Source organism: Salminus brasiliensis, chromosome 21, assembly GCF_030463535.1.
Source record: "Salminus brasiliensis chromosome 21, fSalBra1.hap2, whole genome shotgun sequence".
Classification (NCBI taxonomy): domain Eukaryota; kingdom Metazoa; phylum Chordata; class Actinopteri; order Characiformes; family Bryconidae; genus Salminus; species Salminus brasiliensis.
The window spans coordinates 33,665,538-33,682,085 of record NC_132898.1 but is presented as its reverse complement, the minus strand read 5'-3'; the positions used below and the strand labels follow the sequence as shown (position 1 = coordinate 33,682,085).

Here is a 16,548-nt window from a genome sequence, read left to right as displayed (position 1 = left end):
ACTATCCATACAATAAAGACTATTAGAACCAACAACTTTAATCACATCTGAAATCTGACAAGGGGAGCTCTCGAACAAATAACTCAATAACTTTACATTACAAATACAAATTCTCAATATAAAAGTGAAAAGGTACTTGTCGCCACCTGAAAAATGGAAGTACATTAGGTCTTTGATTGAAAAACATTTATCACTATGATTACGACAGCAGCGGGTTCCTGCCAAAGCAACTAACAAAACACATTATATTATCTGAGAAATGATCAAGAAACGAGTAACGAGAAAAATCCAGTGCAGTGAGTGTAAAATCATACAGAACAAAACCTAGATGTTCGTTTTGTAGACTGTTCTTCCCAGTGCTGTAAAGGTCCAGTCAGGAATCAGAGAGATGTTCAGAGCGAGAGAATTTTAAACAAGAACAATGCTACAAGGCTGCGGTCACTGAATGATGTGACGAGCAGGTTTACTGTGCATCTCTGCCGTACACTCAGAGCCACGGTCCTGTTTACTGCAGCTCCTGATTGTGGCTTTAAGGACGTGGACAGTAAAGTACAGAGATCCTCCTCTTTATGGCTTACTCTGCAACAACCTGGAAGCCTCTGATTACGCCTTGGAGAAATGATAAGGGTCTCTGCCAGTGTCATTTTCACTCATTACGTAGATTATGGAGGCTGAAATGAAGATGAAGTGTTGACTGGTCCAGACATGATCACACAGATCTCGGTAATGTGCTTTAATGTCAGTCAGGGCTGCCTTCAACATATGATCTTCATCAAACTGAGAGCGGCTTCAAACACATACGCAGGTGGCTGTACAATGATTGGCTACGCTAAGAAAGTTTTGGGAAACACAATCCAGATTGTTTTTCCAGCTAAATGTGAAGAACACTGTGAGAAAAAAGCCAGCCTGACTCCAAGAACTGGTCTGATATGATCAAAACCAAGAACCGACAAAAACAACTGGCAGCCTTGGAGTCTACTGAACAGGTTATCTACTGCCTATCTACTGTATATAAGCGCATGAGGAACACAGAAAGGTAATGTCAGAAAAATATCAAAAATAATCTACTTCTAAATCAGCTGGATTGGGGCTTCATAAGACATTTGCCAGTCTGGAGTGTACCTTAAAAAATACTGGAAATGAGGGGAAAACAGAAACATGACAAATATAGGAATTAAAAGGGTTTTGTTAGCTCTGAGGATAAACACATAACCTTTATATCTCCTGGTATCAAAATATCTACAATATTCTGATATCTGAGAAGAAATTTCACATAAAAGCTAAGTCATTCTGAAAGGCTTTAAATAAATCTATATAATTCAAAGATCATTTGTAAACAGCCAGTCAGACACTATTTAAGCAATATAGACTTGTCTCTTGGTATTGAGCTTATACCCTGTTGGGTGGCAAACAGGAGCACAACAGTAAGTAAGATGGAAGGAGTACTTCTGCTCTGAGAGCACACAGCAGTTCTCCTGAATCAGCTCACACAAACCCAAAATCTCAGTTATACACCTCTCCTCTCTAAGCCAGTCTACAAACAAACAAACAAACAAACACTGGTTTAACATAAAATCCCCTTAATTAATACATGTATTAATTGCCTATTGTGGAGGAATTAAATCCATACAAGACATGGCAACTCATCAACATAACCATCTGGACTGGCTTATGAACTCAGCTAATGGGGGAAATCAAACCCTTTCTAGATAAATAAATAAATAAATAAATAAATAAATAATTAAAGTACCCCCCACCCCATTCAGAAGCTTGGCTAGGCTCAATATACATGAAAGGCTTCGTCTTCGTCTTCTTTCTGTCTGTACCTTAAGCCAGTGTCCACACAGACAGACGTTGTGCCACAGGTCGTCTCAGGACGTGTGAATCGTACCACAGCTCCCTGGTAGATCCTTGGCTTTTCAGAAGCCTTAGAGAGAGGCATGTGCTTCAGGCCCCTCCCCTACGGACTGGATGGGAGGCGAGGGGACGGACAGGACCCCTGACTGTCGAAACTTGCAGTGCGGGTCTTCCACTGAGGCAGAGAGCAAAGCAGAAACAGGAAGATGAGAGAGCAAACGAGCGAGACAGACCTCTGTGTACGGGTTTGACTACTGGTCAGATTGGCTAAGTAATGTATTGATTATTTTGCTGATTTATGAACTAATCAGAGTAGAAAGACCAAACAACAAAGGTGTTGAGCCCTCCTTCTGACTGTAAGACAGACCAGTGACAGAATGAAAATCTGCATTATCATAATGAAAACTGATTAATCGAGAAGGTAGTTGACAATGACTTAATTCATTGCGACAGCTCTAATTTAGCATGTGATCAGACACTACTCAGGTCACTGTATTGGAAATACCTAACTTGTAGCTCTTCATTAATCACAGGGCTGCTGTTGGATGGATGTGTAATGTCAGGGTCAGTGCTGGGTCGAGATTGGTCCACCATAACAACTCATTACAAACCATGCTCAGATCCGTTTGCTTTGGCATGGCAAGCTAATTCAGAACCGTTCAGGTGGGCTGGCTTAATGACGTAGCTGTTCACGTTTCGGTTCTAAATGCTCACCGCAGAACAGGCTCGGTTCTGACTAACTGAAGTTCCACTCACATAAGTTTAGGGCGATAACTCAAACCTGAAAGACTCTCCTAAACGGGTTTGGATCTGTAGCCTGCTGGCTAAGCTAACATTAGCTTAACTAGCCAGCTACAAACCCAGTTAGTGTCTCACACCACGGTACAGGTTAAACTGGAATTCAGTGCTGCACCACTGACACTGCAGGCAATACACCTCTAGCTGAAAACACAGCTAGCTGAGCTGAGTTAGCTTAGCTTAGTTAGCAGGTCAAAGTTCATCCTTACAGTACAGAATCAGCTCCAACTGTTAGGAGGCTAAAGACCTGTTCATGAGGCAAAGCCACAGTGCTGGTGTTTCCTGGTCCTGATTAAGGGACCGTGGCCGGTCTTTGTGATTCAGGCCTGAGAAACAAGGCCGTTGAGTTCCAGTGAAGGCAGAGGGAGGATGTGTCTGATTAAGTGGATGACGTGGTAATTATATCTGCAGTCACCTCTTTCTCAGACTTCTTCGGTTCTAGGAGTGGATGCCAGTGAGCGATGGGTTTTCGAGGGTAAGCCAGCATCTCATTCCAATGGTCTCTTCCAAGCCCCTCAGCATGACTGCCCACACGGTTCACACCTATGACCTCATTGTGTCCCACTCTGCAACAGAGAACGGAGTTAAACCTGGGAGGGCAACTCCAGAGAGTCTACGGATCTCCCACACTAACAGGCCAGGTAAACAACAATAATTTGGCAATAATTATATGGTTAGTGATATGAATGCTGATGCTATTAAATTATATTAGACCTATATGTCATTATAGGGTGCATGTGTCTAATTTTAATAAATATGATTTATAAAAACACATGGATTTTTTTTTTATTATAAAAAACATAAGTGGGGACCTTAAATTGGCTCTACTAAGAACCTGCCATTGTTGCACTGTGCTGATTTATGTATTTATTATTTAATATATTTGATTTTTTAAATACATTCTTTAAAAAAAATTCTCCCAGTTTAGTGTAGACAACTCTCGCTGGAGTTGGGTTTAGAATTACACACTTAGCTGCTCAGAGGAGGAGAAGGCAACTATTTGATGCTACATCAAAGGCAGCAGCTCTTTAATACAGACTAATGAATAAAGTACTTTGCTACATATTTAACAAACTAAACCCCAGACTGAGGCTCAGTGAGGGGGGGTCCATGATATGGGCCCTTTAATAAATCAGTCACACAAACTATGACTCACAAATCGTAGTCCATCACAGATATGTGTAAGCTGACTTGCTCCATGTTTTCTGGAGGGATGTCGAAAATGATGGCTTCGTTGTAGGTGGGGTTCAGGGTGTTCTTCTTTATTGTGGTCTTCTTCTTCTTCAGCCGCTTTCCATCACAGATCAGCGACACTTTCACATATGGATCTGCCAGCAAAACAAACAAGTGTTGCATGTCTGTCTCAGACTGTGCGTTGGCGTGAGGATTTATGAGGAGATCATGTCACTGTCACACACCCACACCCACACACGCAGATGTACCTGAGTAACCAGTTATGTCCATGGCTTTGAGATTCCTGCACTTGATGACCGTAAGAGTGAGTCGTCCTGCAGTGGGCAGGTAGCAGAGGGAGAACATGATCTCCCCAAGGTCAACACTCTCCTAATGGGGTAACCAACACCCACAAATCACACAACACACACACACACACACACACACACACACACAGACAGGCATTGGGTGCTAATTAATTCCAGTGCAAATTTACACTTTTTTTTAATTCACACATCCTGCTCACAGCTGCATTGTCCCGTTCTGTCTGCTTACAGGGGGAATACTGAAGGTCTGTCTGCCTTTGGGTTATTTAATTTGGAGAAAACACAGACACAGGGAAGTCACTGTCTAGTCGGTCATCAGACATCAGATCATTTAATCACTTGTGGAGCCAACTCTCAGAACAATCTCCACTATAAATAAATCAAACTGAGACAAACATCTGAGACGATGTTTATGAGCCTTGACTGATATATATATATATATAAGATAAGATAAGATAAGATAAGATAGTCCTTTATTGTGCGTTTTATATATATATATATATATATATATATATATATATATATATATATATATATATAAAACAATCAGCCATAACATTAAAACCAGAACAGCTCTGATCCATGGAGGCAAGGACTCCACAAGACTTCTGAAGGCATCCTGTGGTTACTGGCACCGAGACTAACATTAGCAGCAGATGCTGTAAGTTCTGTATGTTGGAAGCTCAGGCCTCTATGGATCAGACTTGCTTGTCTGGACTGAGATCTAGGAACTTTGGAGGCCACAAGCTAAGAACACTTAGCAAGGGTGTCTTCTTAAAGCCTCCTCAGCCCTGTGGGCAATGATTACTATTATCTTCAGATTTGTAGACAGTAGCTCAGAGGAGCTCATGTTTAATGAGGTTTAGTACAAGGTTTGAAGAGTCAGAGAATGTATAAAGATAGGATTACCTGGACTCTTAGAGCTGTAGCTGTCCTGAAATCTAATGTGAATATGAAGGGTAGATGGTGTCAGCTGGTTTCAGCTGATGTAAAACCTTTGTTAAATGGTAAACACAAAAAGTCGTTTGCACTGTCGGCACTTTTCAAAACGGCAAACACTACTAAAGCATACCACCACCATCACATCTCATAATTTCATGAGTCACTGACTAACATCAACTCATTTGGACCTCAATTTGCCAGACTCCTATGACATAATTAACATTAGCATTAGACACCTACAGTCCCTTTAACAGACTATCAGTGTGCTTGGAGGCGTTTATTCCCAAACCCACAGAGCAAAATTACTGTCTCTGCTTCAAGGCCTGCATGAGAGATAATTAAAAATGCAATTATGGCCTGAATGTGCAAGTGATCATATGATGAGCTTGCACTTTGTGGTTGGCTCGGGTCAGTGGACAGAACACTGCAGACTACAGTATGTTTGCTATAGAATTATGTGTAGATTGCTGAGACCATGTGTACCAGTGTGCTGCAAATCTGACTATGGTGACCCCCACTCTAAACCGAGCATGTATAGGGTCCCGGGCGAGGCTGGAATAAATACTCTAAAACCAAATTTTTGGCAGAAATATATGGTGCTGTGGAAGTAAGTAGTGAGAAACTAAAAGATAAAATAAAGAAATGATAGCTGTGTCCAGAATGATGGAGGTAGTCAGTTATCAGTGCTAATAAGAAATCATAGAAAGGCCAAATACAAAATATTAAATAATCCCATACCAAAAATCAGCCGCCATGTGTTCCTCTAAGCATCTCCCTAGCACCCAATAAAATGTAACTACCTGATGCCCACAAAGCAGGAGGAGACATTAGGAAGATAGCAGAGTGTTCTTTAGGCCTAATGGAATGAAGAAATAGCAGTTCACAAAAACAGTGGAGGTCAAACTAAGATCTGGAAGACGAAGAGAACCTTTAGAGAGAACTGCTCTTAGGACTGATAGAAAGACAAATCAGAAAACCCGTCTGACTAAAAGACTATCTGGAAGACTGAGCAGACTCTGGAGTGGTCGAGCACTGTTCTACTGTGCAGCGACTCTAATATCAGCTTAATGGAATGGAGTCCTGACAATAAGGCCTCTCAGCATCAGAGTATGTATTGGTATGTATTCTAAATACAAACATGTTTTATCAGGTTTATTAGGGTTTAGCCTGACCTGTGGGTGTCTACAGACACTTTTTCATATCCAAGTTTGTATTTTATACACACACTTAATAAAATAATGGAAATCACATCTGATATTCATCCTCAAATCTGGATCAAATCCTGATCAATATCATTCATATATTCAGAAGAATTGTTTCTGAATTCATACGTGAATATATCAGTGGCTTTCTATATTAGATGCTTGGCCATTATGAGCGCATTACAGTGACAAATCACTGCGGCTTAGGAACAGCTTTCCTGCCTCAGTTTATCGGAGTAATAAAAAGGATGGATGGTCTTACGCTAGTGGCGTACTGAATGTCTCTCCAGATGGAAGTCTCCCGCGAGAGGTCCGACACTTCGAAGAGGTTATCCAGTATCACCTCGCCAATCATGTCGTGTCGTGAGAAGCGATCAAAGTCGAAGACGCTCAGGTGCAGTTTCCTGGCCGGGAGCTGCTCGTAGGGAACAGGGAACTGGAACGTTTCATCAAACGTGGGGTTGAGGGTCTTGCGGTGCACTCGGGTCTGGAACTTGCATTTGCGGTCCGGCAGCAGGTAGATCTTGACGTAGGGGTCTGAGCTGCCACATAAGTCCTTGGCGGGCAGGTCCAGGGCCTTGAGGATGGTGACGAGAAGTTGTTCACCCTCGTAATCGTACTTCAGTGAGAAGTTGATCTTACCACAGGCCGTTTCAGTCTTGGACGATTCCTCTGCGTCCTGCGTGCTCTGTTTGTACAGTTCGGGCTGTATTCGGCCAAGAGCAGCAGCGGTGCAGGTGGGGTGGTCTTCCACGTCTAGAAAATCGCTCCCGCGGTCCACGCTGGTAACATGGTGCATCTGTCTGGGTAGGTGCTTCTTGAAGGAACTATGCCTGTTGAAGTTTACATACAGTTTACACCACTGAAACATTCATGTGCTGTGGGTTTTCACAGAGAGTAGAGGCGCTCACCATACACCTTGAGATGAAACCTTGTGGATTTAACCCTTCAAAGTCAAAATCATTTATGGTGATAAAAAAGCACTGTGTATATCACTGCATTCATCACTCATGTCTAACTTGGCATCAGCAGAGAAAATTTGAAGAAAGTGCTGATTTAAAACATTTCAAGCTCTTCCGTCTTTGTGTTTTCAGCAGACGAGGAGAAATGTACTGATTTGAATTTGGTAAAAAAAGTTGTGGAAATGTAATATCCTTAAATACGTTAATATCAATTCTCAATTTTTTTTTCTAAGGGTTGAAGAGTGAAATATGGCTCTGGGTACAACATTGGGGTAGAACAGTGTATAAATGTGTTCACACTCACAGAGCATTTAACACTGATCACAGCAAGAACTACTGTTGGCCTCAAGCATCCTTCTCCATCTAGCTCAATTATAATGAGAGAAAGATTTCCTGTCAGCTAAACGCACTCAATAAAAGCCTGGGACCACCTTCAGGTCTAATGTTCCCTGACAGTTATGGGATTTTGAGCCTTAACTCAATTAGGAATGACTGCGACTAACCTCGAAACTCCTTGCCAGTAAAGCATGTTCAAACCACAATGATATAATAACAACATCACCACCAGGATCTGAACTCACACTGTCCCAACAACAGCAGCCCAATAAAAAACACCCCTATATCTATACGAGAGCAGTACAGACTGGAGAACTGGTGAATTTCAACACACACAAAATGTATTTCTGTTTATAAACATGTTAAATGTACTCAAACATAATGAGAGGAACCCGTCATCACACCACTGATGAGCAATCAGAAAAATAAAACCAGCAAAAATCTGACTGTAGGGGGCGCTCAAGAGCAGGACTTTTTTTTTGCATATTGATGCTTTAAACTCAACTCATCTTACCAGGTCCTCAATCTTTCCTTGCCTTGCACATTAAATCGCCACATTAAAAACACTTTTACTTCCCTATATTAATATATTTATGTGTGTAATTGCATTTCTATATAAATATTTGTTTATATATTTTTTACTTTTTATATTTCACTATATTTCATTATATTGTTTTATTTTGTCTTGCTTTTTATATGATCAGACAGCATTTCACAACTAGTTATACCGTGTATAATTTAAATTCATTTCATTTGTACATTGAAATCTTATGGTAAAAGGACTGTTAAAGTTATCAGTCAGGGCGTATTAAAAAGCTCATGTAGTCAGTGCGTAGGGTCTTGATCTGGGTTTGGGGAAACAGCCCTATTTAATGCATGGTGATGTTAGCAGTAGGATAATATTTCAGTCAACCTTTGGCAAAGAACTGACCTGTTGGAGGAGGCTGGCTCAGTGGTCTGTCGGGATATGCGTGTGCGTCTCAGCAGGTGGTCCTTCATGGACAGCTGTACGTCTGCAGGGATGTCTGGTGACGTATGACTGATCTTCACCGCCGCCTCCAGGAAGTTTTCAGGATCCTTCAGCTTGTCGGCCGCCATGATGTCCACTTGAGTATGGTAATAGTCTCTGTCTCCTTCTCTGCTCGGCTCTCTGTCGGGACGGGCGGGGGTGAGGGCGGTGGCGCTGGATGAGAGGGCTTCGCTGCGCCAGGGCATCCAACACAGCTTCCAGGTGGCGAGGCTGATGACACCCAGAAGGGCCAGGCCACACAGCACAAACACCAAGAGCAGGACACTAAAGGAGATCTCTGAAGAAGACAACGTCCGGACAGGAGAAGAGGAGAAGAGGTCGAGCAGACGTGGAGCAGATGCAGGTGATGGGAGGAAGAGAGAGAAAGAGTATTTAGGAAACGGAGGGTGATGTTCTCACAGCAGCCACAGCTAGCCCAAACTCAACTGTGTTTCCATTCATTAAAACTTTCAGTAATTAAGTAAGCAGTGATGGTCTGGTGGGAAATATACAGGATCTTACAGAAACATCTATGAGCAGAAACCTGGTTTCTCCTTTTCCTTCATTTCTTTATTCTTATCAGTCAGAGAGGACGGGTCATAGAGTGGTCAGATTTGTCCAACATTGTCTAAGGTTTAATATAATTACCTAAACATAATTAGGATCTATTATCTTTATTCTCTTAGGCAGTACAATGCCCTTTCTCTAATTTTATCTCTATGTGTTTGTGGCAGCAGATCTTATTCATTCGGCCTTCGACACGTTTCTTACTGTTCAGGTGTGAAAGTTTTACTGTGATCTAAATAGTTTTATACTTTTTGTTTGCACTTATCAGAAAGTAGACTAAGACTACTTGACATGAAAATTATAATATTGCGAACTCTGCTCATATTCTGCTCATATATTGCTAATTTTGCTCATTTAGTTATGCTGTCAATGCTGCTGAGGGACGAGTCGTTTGGGAGTCGTTGAAGGAGTCAGTTCTTGTTGGTCTGATTCACTGAACAATGCTGGAATGTCCATCTGCTTTCCACTGCATTTTCTATAAAACGCTACTGATGACACAACCTTTACAGCACAACCACTAACTCTATAAAACACACTTCCATAGCTTCACGCTCTCTCTGCAAACAAAAGCGCTCCATTAGGATTTTTAAATTGTTTTCATTTAATGTGGCCGTGTAAGCTGAAAACACTGTGGATGCCCTGCAAGCACTGAACAGAGCCTGGTTTTCACACTGCAGGAATCCCACAGTTTTTCATAGTTAGAAAGTCTAAAAAGTGTGAGATTACCTTTCACTGCTGTGAGGCTGCAGACTGTTAGCTTTAATCTCGTTGAAGCTACACAATTTTCATTGATGGGTTAGCACTGAGTGTCCAGTTTAAAATGTTAAATTCTAAGACTGTGAGGTATGCTAGAATACTGCTACCAGAGACTAGTTAGAATGGATCAGGCTGAACCCCACTGTGCTGTTCTTATACTGTTTCTAACAGTGAAATTAACACAACTTCATGAGGAAGATCTGTGGTGATACTACATGAATTCCTAAAGAACCATTAACAGATTACTACACACGTAAATATTATTTATATGCAGGAAAGTACTCCCTTTATTATTAGAGAAGGGTTATAGACGGATGTATCTGATGTTATTTCTAGGGTTCTTTCTTTTATAAGGGCATTAACATAAAGCACATCTCAGGTCATTCCTATTGTTGCTGTATTGGGATTGTACTGACTGAGACGCCACTCTGTATCAGCTCAAATTCATCATATCCATAACCACGTGTTTCAGCATCTACCCTAAATTCATTATCCCAGAACAGTCCCAAACCAGCGTCTTACAGTATCAACAGGACGTGTAAAAACACTGGTTTCACAACTGACACCAAAAACCACACCAACAGCAAAAGGTACCGTAAGAACCAGAATCTAGTAAAAATCGAGCCTGTTTTCGAAGTGCTATTCTGCCTCAAGCTCTCTGTGCCTCTGGCTGGCCTGCAGTGAACTACTACTGGTCTAATAAAGCTGTGAACACTTTGCATTCCTCGTGTCTGTGAACAGGAAAAACCCACGGCAACAATAATCCGAGAAGAACGCACTCATTGAAAATGATGACCAAGTATCATCTGCTGTCCTCAGCCGGGCCTCGCTGGATTCTCAGGAATGAGAATGGTTATTATTTCCTGTAAATGAACCGGGCTGAGAACCAGCGCCTAATAACTAATCCCTCAGTCAGCTCCAGCTTCCAAGAATCATCACACAGCGACATTAGCACTGGAGAGTGCAGATCTTACTGAATTGCAAAAGCACTAAATGTAATTATGGACTTCTCAGTGAGAAAAACAACAACACAGGGCCACAGACCATTTTTCCGACGGGGCAGATCGAGCCACACAGGAAATATCTCAATGCAGTCTACGGCCCTCGGCTCAGACGATTACACATCTGAACGGATGAGAAACTGCTGATCTATCCATTTTTTTCATGATTATTACAAATGTGTTGCTGCGGGATCCTCCGGAGGATGGAGCATTTGGACGGGGACCAAGAAAACAAACAGAGAGTGCATCAATATAAATTCAAATTTCACTGGAGCTCGCAGCTTTATCAGCTTCTCCCAGTGGGGCGATTCTGGGAGCTTTACAAACAAACAATCTGACAGAGTAATTAACGCTGCTTCAACTGTAAGACTGGGGCTACTGGGGAAGTAGGCTGAAACTGCCATACATTTATAACCAGACCTCACTATATCACTATATCACTATATTCACTATATTCACTATATCACTACATTCACTATATTCACTATATCACTATATTCACTATATCACTACATTCACTATATTCACTATATCACTATATTCACTATATTCACTATATCACTATATTCACTATATCACTATATTCACTATATCACTACATTCACTATATTCACTATATCACTACATTCACTATATTCACTATATCACTATATTCACTATATCACTACATTCACTATATTCACTATATCACTACATTCACTATATTCACTATATCACTACATTCACTATATTCACTACATTCACTATATCACTACAATCACTACATTCACTATATCACTACATTCACTATATCACTATATTCACTACATTCACTATATCACTACATTCACTATATCACTATATAACTACATTCACTATATTCACTATATCACTATACTCTGTGATGAGAATGGGAAGGCCATCTCCCTCTACTACCTTCCAGTCCTATTCAACTGTAGTGCTGGACAGAATCCCACTTATACTGGTCTACACTGACACACTGCAGTACTGTTTTATGGTACAGTGGTATTCAAATGTTTCTTAAAATAATCATCTGCAACAAGGTTTAAGGAACCAAAAGTAGTTCCTCGAAGGCATACATATGTCTAACCTTTGTTCTGTTTATGAGCGACATATAAAACAATGTTTACTGTTTCCTTGCTTGATCTCTTTTTGTATTTCCTGTTTTTTTTGGCTCTTGTTCTTTGTATGTCTTCTATTGGTCAGTTTTTATATCATGGAAACCAGACACAGCTGCGTTACCGTGGTAGCGACAGATGCAATGGATTAGCGGGAACAAGGAATCACCAACCGTGTACGTAGTTAAATGGTGACTATTTTATGGAGCCCCGCTGGTGACATCACAACTAATAAAAGTTTCGGCCACAACTCAGTAACCTGTTTTTAATTTTACCTCAGTTTTTATAGCCAGTTTGGAAGGCCAATTATTCAATCCCTGTTCTCCCCCTATCACTAGTAACGCCCACAACACTAGGAGTGTCACTAGGTAGTCAGCAAGCTTGAAGGAAGGCACGGCTCTCCAGCTCCGACAAAACAGCAAACAGACGCCTGTGCTGACCGACATCACACTAGGAGTGACGTTGGGGAAGTGCCATCAACCCCAAGCTTAGAGAGCAAGGCCATTGTGCTCACTCTGACTCCGGCTGCTGATGGTAAGAACCAGGATTTAAACCAGCGATCCTCGGATCATAGTGGCAGCACCTTAGTCCACTGGACACAGAACTTTTTTGCCTTGTAAAATAATCTCATAACAAAGTCAGACTAAAATATGCTCTAGGCACTTATTTTGTCAAAGTGTTCACAAATTAATGATATAATAGTCAAAATGTCAGTTTGGTCAGTTTAAGAGAGATGGTCAGAAATGTGCTCTTCTTCTAAAGAACAGCCGTCTTTGTTTTCTTCTTGTATTGTACCGGTTTGTTCTCAGGTTAATATTGTATAGTCCTGCATGGGTCAGTGCAGTACTGCTATCTAGATGCTCTGTAGACCCCAGAGCTCTAAAGGGAGATCTGGGCAGCTGATATGTCCATTCACATTTCTTCTAGCTCTTATCTCTGTCCGTGTCCTGCTACAGTCCGTCCGGCTGCGGTGCAGATGCTACTTAGTCTGGGGAAACTCCTGGTACACTTTGCTGCAGTGCAGTTTTAAGAACGGTGGACCTCATTGGAGAATGTTAGACTCTTTGTAAGAGCAGCGTAAGAGGGTTTTAAGAGAGGAACGGCTGGCGATTGAGGCCCAGTGATCTTCTCGCTAGCTGGTCGGTGTGCAGGTAAAGACCATTCTACTGAAATGCAGCTCTGCCAGCACAGCTTTTAATCTGCATCATTTATGAAAAACGATGAAGCTGAACTTAGTGTGTGTCCTCATCAGGCTTTAATTTGAGCCACACCTTGTCTAGTCTATGACTGTACTCAGCAAATCTGTTATTGTGAAAAAGACAGCGTGCCATATCTCTGAATGAAATGTGCTGCACTGTAATTGGAGTCCAGCAAAATCCATTGCAGAGGCAATAATAACTTCTTGTCTTTTGCTTCATGACCTTTAATTAAATGCCTAATTGCTCTGCCAGTGATGGGTGGATTTCACAAATTATAGTCATAAAAATGAATGATTTCTAAATCAAATTTCAGTCATTGTGCTTTCCCTTGTGATTAGTCCTAATTATTGGACTCATGTAAGTTTGTGCTGTAACTAAATTCTCTTATTTTATAACAATGTGGAAATACTGAGCTTTTATATACTGAGGTTTTTTCTTTGTTTTCTCTGTATTTCATTTCATTTTTACACTATAAGTAAGAGACAATTACACAACCTGGTATCATGTGTACATTTTTGGAGGCGTGCGCCCCATTATGCCGCATTGCCAATCGCTTCAGCATGCCGCGGGAGTGCACAGAGAGTTAATCGTAGCTGAGCGTACAATGGTTCTGTTTTAGGTGTGGTATCAGGTAGCTAGCACTGTATTTGTTCCCATGTCAGCTTCAGAGTTAGAGGCTGAAGAAAATACACTGCTGAGTTTTCTCTCTGAAAGGAAGCGCAGTGACAGCACTGACCTTCACTTTTTGGGAATAAAACATCATAATCAACGGTTCTTTAAAAGTTAAGGCATACTTTCACCTTTAAATAATAAAACCTGCAATAAATAATGGAATTATAACAATAAAGAATGGAATTTCAAACAACACAAAAATCCCATCATCTGAGGCTGCAAAGCAAAGCTTCTTTTGAAACAGCCTGTTTGGTATGGAAGCCCGAGAGCTGAGACTCGATTTTAGATTAGGAGATTTAGATTTTTTAGCACTGGCCAGGGCTTGCTTTGCTTTGTTAGAAGAACTCTAAAGAGCTTTGGTTGCAGACAGTCCGTGCTGAGATCTTTGTGAATATTTCATTGAGGTCCATACAGGCCTTGAAGAACTGAACACTAGTAAAACGAGAGCAGAAATATATTCTGACACAAAACAGAATATCTGCACTTAAAGACGAATCCTCTTCATTAGGGGAAAAGAATATACAATAAAAACTGGTCAGTACCGTGTACCATCATACCACCCAGCACTAACGCGTTGATGTAAGTGTGATGTAGGTGTGAACATGAAATCGGATCTTATCTGGTCACATTGGGACACATGTTAGTGAAAAGTGTAAACAGGATCCAGATGCAGGTGTAAACAGGCTCATGGCCTGATGTGTAGAACAGTATATAGACTCTGTCCACTGTGCAGTATGTCTGCTAATCCCACTATTCCGCAATTCCACATTTTTAACAGGTGTGTGAAATTCCTGTGTAAGCAAAAATTCTCCAGTGCTGCATTTTACTGTGAATACTTTACCAGCACTTTCAGACTCAGAGGAGGGATGATTTTCAAAGTTGGTAGATCAGCAAGAGAGATGCAACAGATTTTCAGACAGACAGACTCTCTCTTCTGCCTCAAATGAAATATTGATGCTTGTGATGCAAGGTTATGCACTCATTACACAGTTTATGCTTTCGACCGACTCCCTTAACGATGCACTGTAGCCTCAGAGCAGGAGAGCTTCAACCACAACCGACCCAAACCCTCCCATCGCTGGAGGGGGAAGTTTGCGTCGATGTCTGTGATATCTGACTGCAGACAAAACAGAGCTATAAAAACACCCCACAAATAAAGCCTGCATCGTTCTGGCACTGCCATCACTTTAACAGGGCTGTTAAAGCACTCACTTCATGGGCAAGTTTCCTAACCTTTTATAACTGTTTTTAATATTATTATTTTATAATAATACAACTGTAATAATATTTGTGCAAAACATCTGCCTATTGAACCTACAGCAGTTTAGATCCATGTATTCATATTATTTGATTAGTTTTAGCCTGGATGGCAGTGAGAGTGGAGGTCATGTACGGTTGTCGTCAGATGAGATCAGTTGTTTGGCCACAATGAACAGAGGTATGTTTGGGGGAGTAAAGCTGAACACGGGAGCAGCTGTTAAGCACGGTGGAGGTAGTGTCGAGCTCTGGGGCTGTTCTGCTATGTTACACAAGTAGGATGGAGTAAAGAAGAAGGAGGCAACTTCAGCTATTTTTACTTCAGCCTAATTTCAAACATTCAACTGGGTGTTTCAACAGGACAGTGACCCCAAAAACATCTCAAATTTGGTTGTGAAATGGACAAAGCTAACATTCACCTAAAGCTTTTGGAATGGCCTTCACAAATCGTAGGACCTTAAGAAGTTTTTGCCTTGACAAGTTAAAGTGCACTGAATTACTAATCTGTATGAAGTGTATATTTGTTGCCCGAGTGTATTTTAACCCTCTGTATTTTAACCCTTGTGTTCAAAGTAATCAGGTATCTCCGTACCATCCATGACCATGATGAGTGTGTAAACCACAGATAGAGTAAACCAATTCTGCAATTTTCCATAGTTTTTAAAGCACAGTAACAAAAAGGCTGAAAAAGTTGTCAGAAATAAATAAAGCATTAGTCAGTAAATATACTCCATAAAACCCCAACTGTCCCAATAAATGTCCCAACTGGCCGTCAGAGTAAAAATATCACACAGGAAAATGTAGGACAGGATCTTTTTAAGTAAATACATTAAAGAAGATATTTAAAGAGTTATTTCGAGATGTAAGTGAGGGAGAGAGAAAGCTAAATGATGTATTTGCTGCATTCCCAGCCGAGGCTGAAGCAAACCCTGGACTTGTGGAACATTTCCTGGGACCAATAAATCTAATTAAGGCTTGTTTGGTATCAAAGGCAGAGAGCAACCAAAGCCCCAGGGTTTTTCCCCTCTTCAAGCGCCTTCAAATGCAACCTGGTCTCCATAGAAACCTGTCCATTAGTAATTTCCCAAACCCTATATTAACTTGCTTACTCTGGAAAAAAAACGGATTCAGTAGGAAATCTCGTTAGCGCTGCTGATAGCGAAAGTTGCAGTCATAGCTGTAATACTGTAGGTTACGCTCAGCTTCCATTCGTTCTGGTTAGTGTCAAATGCTATGTTCAGCAGCCCTTCTACCCTGTGCATTACCATTCAGATGTTGCTGACCATAAACGCTCAATTATTTCCAGTAACAGTGGCTTAGTGGGAGGAAGCTGCAAAGTCCGTCTTCAGCTGTTGCCATTCATGCTTTTGCAT

At 41.2% G+C, this 16,548-nt stretch overlaps 1 protein-coding gene across 1 annotated transcript; it reads right to left on the bottom strand.

Annotated features, from left to right (window-relative positions):
* Positions 1-18: 18 nt before the first annotated feature.
* Positions 19-8,897, bottom strand: syt6b (synaptotagmin VIb). The gene is made up of 6 exons (XM_072665482.1): positions 8,528-8,897; positions 6,561-7,131; positions 4,098-4,218; positions 3,812-3,983; positions 3,071-3,221; positions 19-2,032 (listed from the first exon to the last, which is right to left on the bottom strand). Exons 1-6 carry the CDS (start codon positions 8,809-8,811, stop codon positions 1,961-1,963), a joined length of 1,371 nt encoding a protein of 456 aa, XP_072521583.1. The 5' UTR covers positions 8,812-8,897; the 3' UTR covers positions 19-1,960.
* Positions 8,898-16,548: the final 7,651 nt, after the last annotated feature.